A 15,199-nucleotide genomic window follows, 5' to 3' on the forward strand; every position below is an offset into this window, starting at 1 on the left:
GAAATCAAACTGTCCACTTAGGAAGCAACACTGAGTGACAATCAATTTCACATGCTGTTGTGCAAATGGGATAGACAACATGTGGAAATTATAGGCAATTAGCAAGACACCCCCAATAAAGGAGTGGTTCTGCAGGTGGTGACCACAGACCACTTCTCAGTTCCTAGGCTTCCTGGCTGATGTTTTAGTCACTTTTGAATGCTGGCTGTGCTTTCACTCTAGTGGTAGCATGAGACGGAGTCTACAACCCACACAAGTGGCTCAGGTAGTGCAGCTTATCCAGGATGGCACATCAATGCGAGCTGTGGCAAGAAGGTTTGCTGTGTCTGTCAGCGTAGTGTCCAGAGCATGGAGGCGCTACCAGGAGACAGGCCAGTACATCAGGAGACGTGGAGGAGGCCGTAGGAGGGCAACCACCCTGCAGCAGGACCGCTACCTCCGCCTTTGTGCAAGGAGGAACAGGAGGAGCACTGCCAGAGCCCTGCAAAATGACCTCCAGCAGGCCACAAATGTGCATGTGTCTGCTCAAACGGTCAAAAACAGACTCCATGAGGGTGATATGAGGGCCCGACGTCCACAGGTGGGGGTTGTGCTTACAGCCCAACACCGTGCAGGACGTTTGGCATTTGCCAGAGAACACCAAGATTGGCAAATTCGCCACTGGCGCCCTGTGCTCTTCAAAGATGAAAGCAGGTTCACACTGAGCACATGTGACAGACGTCACAGAGTCTGGAGACGCCGTGGAGAACGTTCTGCTGCCTGCAACATCCTCCAGCATGACTGGTTTGGCATTGGGTCAGTAATGGTGTGGGGTGGCATTTCTTTGGAGGGCCGCACAGCCCTCCATGTGCTCGCCAGAGGTAGCCTGACTGCCATTAGGTACCGAGATAAAATCCTCAGACCCCTTGTGAGACCATATGCTGGTGCGGTTGGCCCTGGGTTCCTCCTAATGCAAGACAATGCTAGACCTCATGTGGCTGGAGTGTGTCAGCAGTTCCTGCAAGACGAAGGCATTGATGCTATGGACTGGCCCGCCCGTTCCCCAGACCTGAATCCAATTGAGCACATCTGGGACATCATGTCTCGCTCTATCCACCAACGTTGCACCACAGACTGTCCAGGAGTTGGCAGATGCTTTAGTCCAGGTCTGGGAGGAGATCCCTCAGGAGACCGTCCGCCACCTCATCAGGAGCATGCACAGGCGTTGTAGGGAGGTCATACAGGCACGTGGAGGCCACACACACTACTGAGCCTCATTTTGACTTGTTTTAAGGACATTACATCAAAGTTGGATCAGCCTGTAGTGTGTTTTTCCACTTTAATTTTGAGTGTGACTCCAAATCCAGACCTCCATGGGTTGAAAAATTTGATTTCCATTTTTTTATTTTTGTGTGATTTTGTTGTCAGCACATTCAACTATGTAAAGAACAAAGTATTTCAGAAGAATATTTAATTAACTCAGATCTAGGATGTGTTATTTTTGTGTTCCCTTTATTTTTTTGAGCAGTGTATATGACATTATTCGTGTTACAGTTGATGTACGATCTGATGTTAAAGACCTCCTTGATTACACTGGATCCAAATGTTTTACCCACTGTAATATAGTGACAGGTTTTACAAATACTATGGCCACATGTGTAACTGCCCACAACATTCAACCACATGGGTTTGCCAGTATCCGTTTTTTCTATGAACAAACTAGGGGACAAAGAGGAGCACAAAGTAGGTGCCCGTGTGCTTACCACTTGAAAGCCTGGCTATAAAATTTGTTGCAAGCGGTCATCTTGAAATAAAATGGGTAGATATTTCCTGATAATACCTTGTATCTCCTGAAACTGGCGACTGTAGGTGACAACCCCCAGTTGTGTGTTGTCCTCACCTTCCCTCCTCACTGTACTATGTGTAATCAATGCCTCTCTATTCACGTTTTACTTTCTCTCCTGTCGGCTTCAAAATCCGATCACTGTACCCTCTCAATCTCCAAACAGAGCTATTCGTTCTGACTCAAACATTGAATCTTCTGAGCAGTTTCGGCAGACTCTAATGGTCTCACCATAGGGAATGCCTTTTATTACACGTTTCGTATGGCATGATGAGGCTAGAAGCAGTCGATGCATTCCAGGGCTGAGTAGTCGGAGTCGGACCATTTATCTACCGACTCCACAGCCCTGATGCATTAAAAAAAAACTCTGGTCTGTGGAGTTCCAGATAATCACAATGTCATCTATGAACCTCCCATACCACACGATCAAGGACATGAATATGTTTATCCTCAGTCATGAGATGACACTCCTCCCAATGGGACATGTATATATTTGTGAACGAGGGGGAGAACTTCGCACCCATGGATGCTCCCCTCGACTGCAAATAAAAATTCTCATTGAAGGAGAAGTAATTGTGACGGAGCAGGAACTCCACAGACATATAAAGAAACTCTTTGAGAGCTGGACTGTATTTACTATATATGTCCAGATGTCTTTTCAAGCTAAGCAAGCCCAAATGGTTTGGAATGGAAGGGTTAAGTGCCACCACATCACATGTGGCCCACCTGAAGGCCTCCCTCCATTCTATTCTACTTACAATATCCAGAACATGCTTTATTGCCCGCAAATAACTTGGAATACAATTCACCAATGGTTGTAAGTAGTGATCCACCCATTCTCCCAATCGCTCCCCCAAACTCCCTATATCCGACACAGTCAAGCAGTGCATAAAGCCAGCAAAGAAGCAATACGGACAATCACAATACATTAGTAAGTGCCTTGTATTAACTTTCTCTACATGATAAATGCTATTTGCTGAAGTGAGAGAACTCCTTTAAGATTATGCCAAGGGCATGTTCACATGGACAAAATACATGCTAGAAAATTCTGCCATGAATTTGTCATTGGATCCTCCGATTTGCATCTACTACTGCTACGGCTAATCCACGTGCAGCTAACCTGCGGCAGCTTCTGTACAGAAACCACATCAAGACGCGTTATGTATAAGGAGCTATGCAGACTTCCACTGAGGACAACGAGGCACAGATTTGGCTGCAGAATACACATCAAAATCTGCGTGACAATACTGCTGTGTGAACACACTCCTAGGGCTGAGGGAGTCTTAGCAGAATCCGTTACAGGTAACGCTTCTCTATCATCCAGATATACATTACAGCCTGCCCTATACGTCATAAACATTTACCATGCATTTATCCACGTGTAAGGTTCCAAGTCTCACTAATTCCTTCAGTTGTGGCACCAGTTCACCCTTCTTTATGGCCGTAAGGTCATTCAAGGAGAAGAGGTGCAGGTCTTCAGTCAGATGTCCCGGGACACTGTCATACAGTTCCAGTATACTGTGATGAAAGGAAGAGGCAGAAAAAGATTAGCTTGTTTCCTTACCTTACTTTCTGGCTCAATATACTGTATATCCCCATATGTGTGGCACGACAGGACCAGTTTTTTTGGGAAAAATATGACCGGATATGTCTGCTACGTGAGTGGCCACCCAGGGTTTGTAGACTGTCAAGGGCTTTGCTAGCATGTCGCAATATTGTGTTGGAAAACCTCATGTGAAATTAAGAGTCTTTAACCAAATTAGAACTAAGGCAAGGGTGGGCACATCTGTACTTCACAGCTTTTACTACTAGAAGCATAAATTCCCTCCTTAAAGAATGAGGACTCACCCTTTGGCCAGTCGGCAGGTTTTAAACATGTTCTTCAGGTGTACCAGTTGGATTCGTAATAGCTGTTAACATAACCAATGAATAACCTGATTAAAAGAGATGTCCAGCCTTGTTAAGTAGTGGCCTATCCTCAGGATAGGGCATCACTAGCTGAACTGCATGGGTCCGGCACCCCGTACCCTTGCCAATCGGATGTTCTGTATAGCTGTCGCCGGAATTCGGCACTAGAACTATCCTGTACTGTCAACATCGAAGTGGATAGCACTCGTCTGTGCGGCGCTGTTCCCATTGAAGTCAAGTGCAGTGACGAGCGCAGTCCATTACAAGGTTGAGATATGGTATGCTGGACCCCCCACCAATCAGCTACTGATGGCCTATCCTGAGGATAGGCGATCCCTTAAAAAGGCTGGACAACCGCTTTATACATATGGAAAACTCCAGCTTACAACTGCCTTATGCAAAAAAAAGAACTGACACCTACCCGAACTTGTTCCAGAGCCTTCACCTTCCTGTACATTGCATTATTGATATCATCCACATTAAACAGCGGGTCACTCCAGATCTTGGTAAGGAGGTCCTTGGAGAAGTTACTGACGTAATATTTGCTGAAGTCCCATTTCCGTAAAATTCTGCCTGGGATAACAGACTGGGCGTTCTCATGGCAACACTGGCAAAAATACTTACCCAGGTACTCACAGTACCGGAGCCTTTTAATGTAATCTATTGAGAAGAACAGAGATGTTTAAATTAGGCACTAGGATACCTAAATGTAATAGGAGCTAGTAAAAAACATGATGCTTAGGTATTTCTGCAAGGAGGTGTAGTTTATCCAGGCTGAGCACACAACCTAACCTAAGAAGAATATGGTCTACTGTATGCCACTTACCAGGCTCAATTCTAATGCCACAACCGGCACATCTGTAATTCTGCTTTGTGACGGTCACTTTTCTCCTGGTGAAATAAACCAGCAGACATGAGCTACTGCACACAGCCCCTCTCACTCCCCATACAGCTACAATCTCATGACATACGTGGGAGCTGTGTGGATATTGAAGATGATCTGCGGTCGTGGAGGTGCCCACTCTAAGTTCCCGCGAACACGAATACGCAGCTTGTATATATCAGCATGTTCTCCATCATCTGGTGAAATTGGCATGGAATCTGGGATTGGCAAGAGCTGAAACAATGGACCACAAAAACATAAGAAGCAGCTAGTAGTAAAGCAAGTGTTAGGCTCCAGGCACATTATGTATGACCCTCCAACCGACATATACATCAAGAGTATTCCCAACAGAAGGCTCTGATGTATACCAATGTATAGCTGTGCAGTGGATAGGTTGCCCATAGCCCCTAAAAGTTTAAAAAACTTATACTGTCACTTTTTGGCTGTTTGCGCTTCCCTAAAAAAAAAAAAAAAGATCCCAATGGAAATTAATCTTTTGGATTCTTTGGATCAGTGAGGGACTACGGATATGTTTGACTGGTGCAAAGCCGAAAAATAAATATACCACAACAGGTGAACACACATCTACAGCCCTTCTAGTTTGCTGTCTTATGTGCATAAGACTGTCCTACGTAAAAGACTAATTTGACACTATTTTCATTATGGTTTCAATGGCTTTCACCCTTGCTATGGTCCTGGATAGAGTTGGTGTTGTACTTGACGGTTGTAGTGCGTATTCTACACTTATTTCATCCATACCTTCTGAGGCGCATCGTGTTCTGGAACCAGCCACTCCAGCTCCGAGGCCGCCGGTAACTGCATGCCCTCAAACTGTTTCAGCAGGCCCATGGCAACGGCTTCAGCGGAGTTAGAGTGAAGGAAGGAGTATGATCTGAGAGGAAATGAAGGAGAGAACGAAGCATATAAAGGATACATTTTTTTTTTTTACCGGACTCTGCAGGATACAAGAATGTGGCGTGCTGCGTTTTTGTATCCTTTTTTATATAAAATGTGCAGGCATAAAATGTAATGTCAACCCACTTTAACCATTTGAAAAGCATCATGTACACTTACATGGACTCCGAGCTCTGCACAGACTGACAGTTTGAGGATTTCTTGACGTCTGCATCTAAATAAAAGCATAAAATGCAATTGGTTAACATCCTTATTAACCCGCAGAAGGTCCTTACGTAAATCAAAATGGAAAATGAAAGGAGGAATCTGACTGATTTGCTATTGGCAACTAAGCCAGTTTTCCCTTGCAACAGTTTTGATAAATCTCCCCCAAAACCCATCATCATAAACTCAGTCACAGCAAAAATAAGGCCTAATTCACATTTCCATTTGACGTACGTGAAAAAAAATAACGAAATCAGTACTTGTTTCATCAGTGAAGATGTCAGTGCTTGGTTCGTGTTCCGTTTTCTGTCCTTTGTGTGTCATCCACATTCCACAGACAATGTTCAGCTGAAAGTTAGGGCTCTTTCACACTTGCGTTGTCCGGATCCGTCGTGCACTCCATTTGCCGGAGGTGCCCGCCGGATCCGGAAAAACGCAAGTGAACTGAAAGCATTTGAAGACTGATCCGTCTTCAAAATGTGTTCAGTGTTACTATGGCAGCAAGGACGCTATTAAAGTCCTGGCTGCCATAGTAGTAGTGGGGAGCGAGGGAGCAGTATACTTACAGTCCGTGCGGCTCCCGGGGCGCTCCAGAATGACGTGTGATCACGTCACCCATGCGCGTGGGGCGCCCTGACGTCACTCTGGAGCGCCCCGGGAGCCGCACGGACGGTAAGTATACTGCTCCCCCGCTCCCCACTACACTTTACCATGGCTGCCAGGACTTTAGCGTCCCGGCAGCCATGGTAACCATTCAGAAAAAGCTAACCGTCGGATCCGGCAATGCGCCGAAACGACGTTTAGCTTAAGGCCGGATCCGGATCAATGCCTTTCAATGGGCATTAATTCCGGATCCGGCCTTGCGGCAAGTGTTCAGGATTTTTGAACGGAGCAAAAAGCGCAGCATGCTGCGGTATTTTCTCCGGCCAACAAACGTTCCGGTCCGGAACTGAAGACATCCTGAACGGATTTCTCTCCATTCAGAATGCATTGGGATAATCCTGATCAGGATTCTTCCGGCATAGAGCCCCGACGACGGAACTCTATGCCGGAAGAAAAGAACGCAAGTGTGAAAGAGCCCTTAATTTCCAAAGTATCTCCTATCAGTGGTCAGTGAAAAACGGACGTAATACTGACGCAACACGGATGCCATCTGTGTTGTTTGTGTTTTTTCACAGACCATAAACTATAAGGGAGCATTCACACGACTGTGTTTTTCTTCCGCGTCCGCTCCGCAATTTTTGCGGACAATACACTGACCCATTCATTTCTATGGGTCCGCAAAAATTGCGGAATGCCTTTGATTGTCATCAGTGTGCTGTCAGGTCCGTGTGTCGGTTCCTTTTATTTTAGAACATGTCCTATACTTGACCGCAAATTGCGGTCCGTGGCGCCGTAAAAAACGGATAGCACATGGAAATGCATCCGTATGTCATCCGTTTTTTGCGGACCCCTGGACTGAAAACATTCTAGCAAACCCCATTTCAGTTTTTTGCGGACTGTGAAAAACGGATGACACACGGAAGCACCACGTCCGTATTATACAGACTTACGGAACAGAAACGGAAAGATAACTGAAGACATACGGAACACACGGATCCATGATTTGCGGATCGCAAGACCAACACGGTCGTGTGAATGCTCCCTAATATTGGGTCCACATCACGGACAAGTAGAGCATGTCTCCGTGATTTTTTCACTGACCTGCGGTCAGTAAAAAAAATACTGATATGTGAATAGACACATTAAAATCGGGTACATGTGCTGTCCACAGAAAATGACGGTGAAAAATAGAAATGTGAAAGAGGCCCAAGAGTACAGGCACACAGTGGTTAGAAGTACAGCGATCTTATATCTTCCTGGACAACCACCTCACATGTGCAAGTAGTTTTTAACAACACACGTGCAAAGTGCCAATAGTGCTAACAAGGTAAAACAGGCGAGAGAGGAGGGCACAGCACTGTCAGTGATCCCTCAATACCCTGCCACAACATTCATACTACCTGAGAGCAGAGAAGCCACTGAGACAGACAGTCCTAGTCATTACAAATCAGGCCCATCCTTACCATCTGTGTAATACAGCAGCGAGTTACACCAGAGCACAGGAAGATTACAAGAAAGAAATGTGCAATGTTCTTCCTTCTTATTTGGTCAGAAGTACTTACTAAAATGTATCTGCTATGGCAAAGGGAACTGTAAAGCACCTCCTTTTTACAAACTTTTCATAAATCAATAGTACAAGCGACGATATGGAACTACAGACATCCCAACCTGCAAAAACTCATTTCAGGGAGGTTTTCTTTTTTTTATTTCACAAACTTTTTATTACATTTTCCAGACATATGCAGTATCTGCACACTTTGCTCTATGGTGTGGAGGACGGGGCTCATTACCCTGCCCCAAATTATCATATTTATGTATATGATTAAAGGGATTCTGTCACCACCTATAAGCCCTGTGAGCTAAACATATGCTCATGTCCAGGTAGCATTCTGATTTCTAAGGTGGCCTTATAAAAGCTATTTGTGGCTTTATTCTGCGGAAAAAAGGAGACTTTTGTATTACTTACCAGTAAAGTCTCTTTCTCGCTCTTCCTTGGGGGACACAGGAAACCATGGGTATAGCTCTGCTCCCTAGGAGGCGTGACACTAAGTGAAAGCTGTAAGCCCCTCCTCCATCAGCTATACCCTTCAGCCTGGAGAAGAGACTGCCAGTTGCGTGTCCAAGTAGTGAAAGATAACCACCAACCGGAAAAAAGAACTGTCGAGCCCCAACGGGGGCAACCAAGCCGGAACCACAACTGTAACCCAAATGAAGGGCGGGTGCTGTGTCCCCCAAGGAAGAGCGAGAAAGAGACTTTACTGGTAAGTAATACAAAAGTCTCCTTTTCTCGCCCATATTCCTTGGGGGACACAGGAAACCATGGGACGTTCCAGAGCAGTCCCAGAAGGGAGGGACCAGAACAAACTAGACCAACACCAGAGGCATCAATCAACTGCCGCCTGCAACACCAGACGGCCTAAAGCAGCGTCAGCCGACGCATGAGTATGCACCCTGTAGAACTTGGTGAAGGTGTGCAAGGAGGACCAAGTGGCCGCCTTGCAAATCTGCTCCGTAGAAGCCCGATTCCTCTGAGCCCAGGAAGCCCCGACCGCTCTAGTGGAGTGAGCGGTAACACCGAGGGGCGGAACCTTGCCCTTGGCGAGATAAGCCTCAGTAACAGCCATCTTGACAAAACGGGCGATAGCAACTTTGGATGCCGTCATCCCTCTGCGCGACCCCTCCGGAACCACAAAGAGCGAGTCAGTACGCCTGAAAGAGCTGGTTACCTCCAGGTAAACCTTGAGCGCCCTGACAACGTCCAGGCGATGAAGCTTCCTCTCCCGCGGGTGGGAAGGCAAAGGACACAAAGAGGGGAGAACGATGTCCTCGTTCAGATGAAAGGCGAAGACCACCTTAGGAAGGAAGGAAGGGACCGGACGAAGAACCACCTTGTCCTGGTGGAACACTAGGAAAGGTTCCAGACTGGAGAGTGCAGCCAATTCGGACACCCTCCGAAGAGAGGTGACGGCTACAAGGAAAATAACCTTGCAGGACAGAAGTCGCAAGGAAACCGTCCGCAGAGGCTCGAAAGGAGAAGCCTGGAGCGCTGAGAGAACCAGGTTCAGGTCCCAGGGCGGTACCGGAGGGCGGTACGGGGGAACCGCGTGAGCCACGCCCTGAAGGAAGGTCTTGACAGGACCAAGGGGGGCCAGTGGGCGCTGAAACAAAATGGACAGCGCAGACACCTGACCCTTCAAAGAACTAAGGCCCAGACCTTGGGCAAGTCCGCTCTGCAGGAAGGACAAAACGGTGGGGAGAGAAAAGCGGAGCGGAGGAATCCCCAGATCGGCACAGAACCCCAAATAGGTCCTCCAGGTCCTATAATAGATCCTAGAAGAGGACGGCTTACGGGCGCGGATCATGGTGCGGACGACGTCCGCAGAAAAACCCCTACGTGTCAGGACGGTGGTCTCAACAACCACGCCGCCAAACGTAGGGACCTTAAACGCGGGTGGAAGATCGGTCCCTGAGAGAGAAGATCTTCCCTGGCGGGCAGCGGCCAGGGCGCGTCTGCCAGGAGCAGCATGAGGTCGGCATACCAAGACCGGCGGGGCCAGTCCGGAGCGACCAGAATCACCGAGACGCCTTCCGCCGCGATCTTCCGAAGGACCTTGGGCAGGAGTGGGATGGGAGGGAATATGTATGGACGCGCGAAGCCTCGCCAAGGAAGAACGAGGGCGTCGGCTCCGCAGGCTCCCGGATCCCTGGCCCTGGACAGATAGGCGGGGACCTTGTGATTGAATTTGGAGGCCATGAGGTCCACGTCCGGTATGCCCCAACGAATGCAAATGGCCTCGAACACCTCCGGGTGAAGAGACCACTCGCCGGGGTCGACGGTGGTGCGACTGAGGAAGTCCGCCGCCCAATTGTCCACCCCTGGAATAAAAATTGCAGATAGGGCCGGGACGTGGGCTTCCGCCCAACGGAGAATGCTGGTGACCTCCCGCATTGCTGCAGCGCTGCGAGTGCCCCCCTGGTGGTTTATGTACGCCACGGCCGTGGCGTTGTCCGATTGCACACGAACTGGATGACCCTTCAGCAGATGAGTCCAGTGTCGCAGAGACAGAAGGGCCGCTCTCAGCTCCAGGACATTGATCGAGAGTTTGGACTCCGATGGAGACCAAATGCCCTGGACGGATCGGGGAGGAAACACGCCTCCCCAGCCCAAGAGACTGGCATCGGTTGTAACCACCAACCAGTTGAGCGGCAGAAAGGACCTGCCCAGAAGAGGGGACTGTAACCACCAGCGGAGAGATGACCGCACCGGAGGCGATAGATGGAAGGGATGATCCAGAGACTCAGGCGATTTGTCCCAGGAGGAGAGGATCGCCCGTTGGAGAGGGCGGGAGTGAAACTGCGCAAATGGGATCGCCTCGAAGCAGGCAACCATCTGCCCCAAGACCCGCATGCAGAAGCGGAAGGACGGTCGACGGTGGAGAAGGAGACCCCGAATCGCCCGACGGAGGATCAGTCGTTTTTCCGAGGGAAGACGTACCTCCGCCGCTCCCGTGTCTAAAAGCATTCCCAGGAAGACCAGTTGTCTGGAGGGGGGAAGGGAGGACTTGGGGAAGTTGATGACCCAACCGAATCTCGCCAGAGTCTCTAGAGTGAGATCCACGCTGGCAACCGCTTGAGAAAGGGACGGAGCCTTGATGAGGATATCGTCCAAGTACGGTAGCAGAAAAACACCCCTGGAACGGAGTAAGGCCAAAACCGGGGCCAGGACCTTGGTGAACACCCGGGGGGCTGTTGCCAGCCCAAAGGGAAGGGCGACAAACTGGAAGTGGAGGTCCCCCACGGCGAATCGGAGGAAGCGATGGTGACACCGGGCTACCGGAACATGGAGGTAGGCATCCTGTATATCGATGGAAGACATGAAATCTCCCTGCTCCAGGGAAGCCACCGCGGAACGGAGGGACTCCATCCGAAACCGTCGAAGGAGGAGAAAACGGTTGAGCTTTTTGAGGTCCAAAATGGGCCGCACCGAACCTCCCTTCTTGGGAATTACAAAGAGGTTCGAATAGAACCCTTGGAACCTTTCCTCTAGAGGAACGGGGGTAATCACCCCCCTGTCCAGTAAGGCTTGAACAGCCGCGGAGAACGCAGCCGCGCTTTTCGGGTCCCGCGGCGGGCGGGAGCGAAAGAACCGATCTGGAGGGAAGGACGCAAATTCGATTTCGTATCCGGAGGACACAATTTCGAGAGCCCAGGCGTCGGAGACGTGAGCCATCCAGATGTCCCTGAAAAGGAGGAGCCGGCCCCCCACCCGGGTGGGTGGGGGCGCGCCTTCAGGCAGAGGACTGCTTTGCTGCGGGTGTGCGGGCAGCCTGCGGCCTGCGCCAGGAGGGCTGCGCCCGAAAAAACGGCTTCCTACGCTTATCCTGGGGAGGGGCCGATGCGGCAGCTGCGGGGGGAGCCCCAGAGGTCCTGCGGGAGGACCGAAAACGAGACGCACCAGGGCGTCTGCGGGGGGCGCCCCTGGCTTGGGGTTGAGGAAGATGGGTGCTTTTACCACCCGTGGCCTCCGAAATAAGCTCGTCTAGGCGGACCCCGAAAAGGCGGGAACCCGCAACCGGTAGCCCCGCCAAGGAACGTTTGGAGGCAGCGTCCGCTTTCCAAACCTTCAGCCAGAGCTCCCTCCTGACGGAAACTGCCAGGGCGGAGGAGCGTGCAATAAGGGCTCCCGCATCAAGGGAGGCCTCACAAACAAAATTCCCGGCCCGAATAATAAGCTGGGCCAAGGAACGTAGGTCCTGGATGGGGACGTCCGAGTCCAACTCCTGTTCCAGCTGCGCACCCCAAGCAGAGATTGCTTTACCTGCCCAAGCAGAGGCAAAAACCGGTCTGAGAGCAGAACCGGAGGCAGCAAAAATGCCCTTGGAAAGGGTCTCCATGCGACGGTCCTCCGCTGACTGAAGAGAGGACCCGTCGGGAACAGGGATGGCCGTGTTCTTTGACAGACGGGCAACAGGGGGGTCCACCTTGGGTGGGGACGACCAGGTGGCCACGACATCGGCTGGAAAAGGATAGCAAATGTCCAGCTTCTTGGGATTGACAAAACGGGCGTCCGGGCGAGCCCAAGCCTTAGACACCACGGAGGAGAAATCAGAGTGGATTGGAAAGACTTTTGAGGCCTGCCTGGGTCTGATAAAGGAGACGCTAGCTGCATCAGAGCTAGGGGGGTCATCTTGCACCTTAAAGGTGTCACGAATATCAGAGATGAGTTGACCCATCGCTGAGGCTAGCTTGGACGGCAGGGCCGAGTCCATTTCCAAATCTGAAACCGCCAATTCACCTTCAGAGAGCGAATCCTTTGGAGAGGAGAGGCCCGTCTGAGTGCGCACGCGTGGCGGGGAGAGGGAGGCATCCGAGGAGGAGGCTCGCTCTACTCTAAGACGCTTCTGAGAGTGCCTAGCTCGGGAGGGGTCACTAAGAGAGGGTGAACCCGCTGCAGCGGCAGAAGCGGTGGACCCGGAGGGCGCGACAGTAAGAGTGGCGTCCTGCGGGGTAGGCGGCCTGTCTATTAGGCGGCCCACGACATGAGTGAGGCTTTCCACGGCCTGGGACAGGGATCTAGCCCAGTCAGGCGGGTCAGAGGAAGCAGGGAGCGACACAGCGGGCGACTGAGGCTGCGGTGGAGCTCGGCATGCAGGACAGTGCGGATCAGACTGCCCCCGGGGAAAGGGTTCCCTACAAGCAGTACAGGCATGGTACCAAGGCTTGGCGGCTGCAGAAGGGTCTGACATGGTGGAAAAAATGTTGCACTTAAAGTGGGAGACCCCAGGGAAAAAGCGGAACAGGGATTATACCCAAGCAACAGTACTGGTGGCACGGAGGGGGTTAACAGTCCTACCAGACCCAGATGATGCAAGCGGCAGCAGCAAGGGGAGCAGACTGAAGGAGGCTGTGGAGGAGAGGCAGCAGGCACGGAGATGAATAGCTTCAGGATCGGACGGCAGAGAGGATTCCACGCAGCACTAAGAGATGTGGAGCCCGACGAAACCGGAAGTAGCGGAGTGCATTTAGGAAGCTCCGCCCCCCCCTGCCGCGCTGAAGGAGAAGCAGAGCCGCGCGCGCGCGGCAAAATGATTTTAACCCCCGAGGTGGATGAAGTGCCGGCGAAGATGAAATGGCGCCGTTCGCGCCAAGTAAGCGGCCCCCGCCGCGCCTGGATGTGGCAGACGGCCTCCTGCCTACAGCCGTCCCCTGAAGGCAGCGTCCGTGCCCTGCCGCTAAATAAAGGACTTGCCCAAGACAAAGTCCCCCCCAAATGATGCCCGGTAAAGTTGCCGGTCCAATATGCCCATGGGGGGGGGGGGGATGTAGCAGCGGTGGGAGGGAGGAAGGGGAGGCTGGAGCAGCCACTCTCACCATACGCTGTCTTCGCCCTCAATCCATCCAGCAGGGTCGCCCCTTCAGCTACTGGCACCGCAGTGGCAGGAAGCCGGGGGAGGGACTTGGCGTGCGGGCGACCCTTGAGCTGGCGGGACGCAGGGGAGCGAGGCTGCCCTGGTCCACCTTGTCTTCTGTGGGGGAGGCGGCAGTGCGGAATTACCGGCACTGGCGCAACTCAACCCCGGGAGAAACAGAGGGGTCTAATGCGCCTCTGTTGTCCCTGTAAGTAGAAAAAAAAAAAAATCGAATTAAAACAAATAACGCAAAAAAAATAAAAAATTATAGGAAAACAACCCTGCATAAGCAGGGGGTGTCTTGCCTCCTTGGACACTAAGCAAAAAACTGGCAGTCTCTTCTCCAGGCTGAAGGGTATAGCTGATGGAGGAGGGGCTTACAGCTTTCACTTAGTGTCACGCCTCCTAGGGAGCAGAGCTATACCCATGGTTTCCTGTGTCCCCCAAGGAATATGGGCGAGAAACAGGTTTTACTAACCTGTCAATCATTGAATTAAGGTGCCCAAGCAGGGGAGGTCTGTGGATGCATGGTGCCCGGCCGCACGCATCGCCGTTCGTGCCCAGCGCTGCCTTCTACTCCTCAGTGCCGCCTCTCCCTCCTCCCGCTTTAAGATTCCGCGCGTGCGCACAGGCTCAGCCTGATGCGCCGTTGCGGACTGCTGGCATCGGCTTCTTCTTGTACTGTGCGCACGCGCCGAGAAGGTTTACTGCGAGTAAACTAGAGATGGGAAGTTCGGATCTTTCACATGAATCGGTTCATTTGAATCAGTTCATTCAAATGAACCGATTCATGAATCGAATCTTCGGTTCATTCGCTGAGCTGACAAGTAGCAAGTGAACCCTGTGTGTAATTATCTACCCCACTATAGGAAAAAAACAAGCATCGGGGGGGATTTAACACTGGGGTAAATAATATATAATTAAAATGGAGGGTTAAATGTGTAAATGTATTTAAAAAAAATGCATCTCTCTCAATAGTTATATAGCTACTGAATGAGACAGAAGAAGATGCCTTTAACATATATATCTCCTTGAGAAGCCAATTTGACCCTAAAGGGTTAATTCAACCTGTAATCTAAACTCTGTGTCCTGTCACTTCTCTCATCTCTCTGCTCTGCTATCAGTAAACCTTTCCGGGAGATATTGTCTCACATGCGGGTGTCAGGGAGCCGCTATCTAATAGAGGGAGACTCCCTGAACTTCAGGGAGACTTGAGATCCCTGGAACTATATCTGAATACAGAAATATGCCTCTTTCTCCACTTATCAGACTTCTATCCTCCTCCCCAGCCTCCTGTACCAATCACTTGGTAAAATCCATACACAGGGCAGGGAGGAGAAGGATATACTGTACAAGTACGAGATTTTGTAGGATATAGCCTACAGCTTCACTAAAGCTAGGGCTACACGGCGACACCGGTTGTGCGACAGCTGTCGCGGCCAGGATCTCTTAGTA

The 15,199-nt window shown here is 50.7% G+C and overlaps 1 protein-coding gene across 2 annotated transcripts in view; it reads right to left on the reverse strand.

Annotated features, from left to right (window-relative positions):
* Positions 1–15,199, reverse strand: part of RUBCN (rubicon autophagy regulator) — a 55,966-nt gene that overhangs the window by 5,371 nt on the left and 35,396 nt on the right. For both annotated transcript variants that reach the window (XM_040428419.1, XM_040428418.1), the window contains exons 12-18: positions 5,688–5,742; positions 5,373–5,505; positions 4,702–4,847; positions 4,557–4,621; positions 4,152–4,390; positions 3,671–3,732; positions 3,187–3,340 (exon numbers count right to left, since the gene is read on the reverse strand). In XM_040428419.1, coding sequence (XP_040284353.1) covers positions 3,187–3,340; positions 3,671–3,732; positions 4,152–4,390; positions 4,557–4,621; positions 4,702–4,847; positions 5,373–5,505; positions 5,688–5,742 — 854 coding nt within the window. The remainder of the gene's footprint in view (positions 1–3,186; positions 3,341–3,670; positions 3,733–4,151; positions 4,391–4,556; positions 4,622–4,701; positions 4,848–5,372; positions 5,506–5,687; positions 5,743–15,199) is intronic.

The sequence above is a fragment of the Bufo bufo genome, chromosome 4, assembly GCF_905171765.1.
Source record: "Bufo bufo chromosome 4, aBufBuf1.1, whole genome shotgun sequence".
NCBI classification, from domain to species: Eukaryota; Metazoa; Chordata; class Amphibia; order Anura; family Bufonidae; genus Bufo; species Bufo bufo.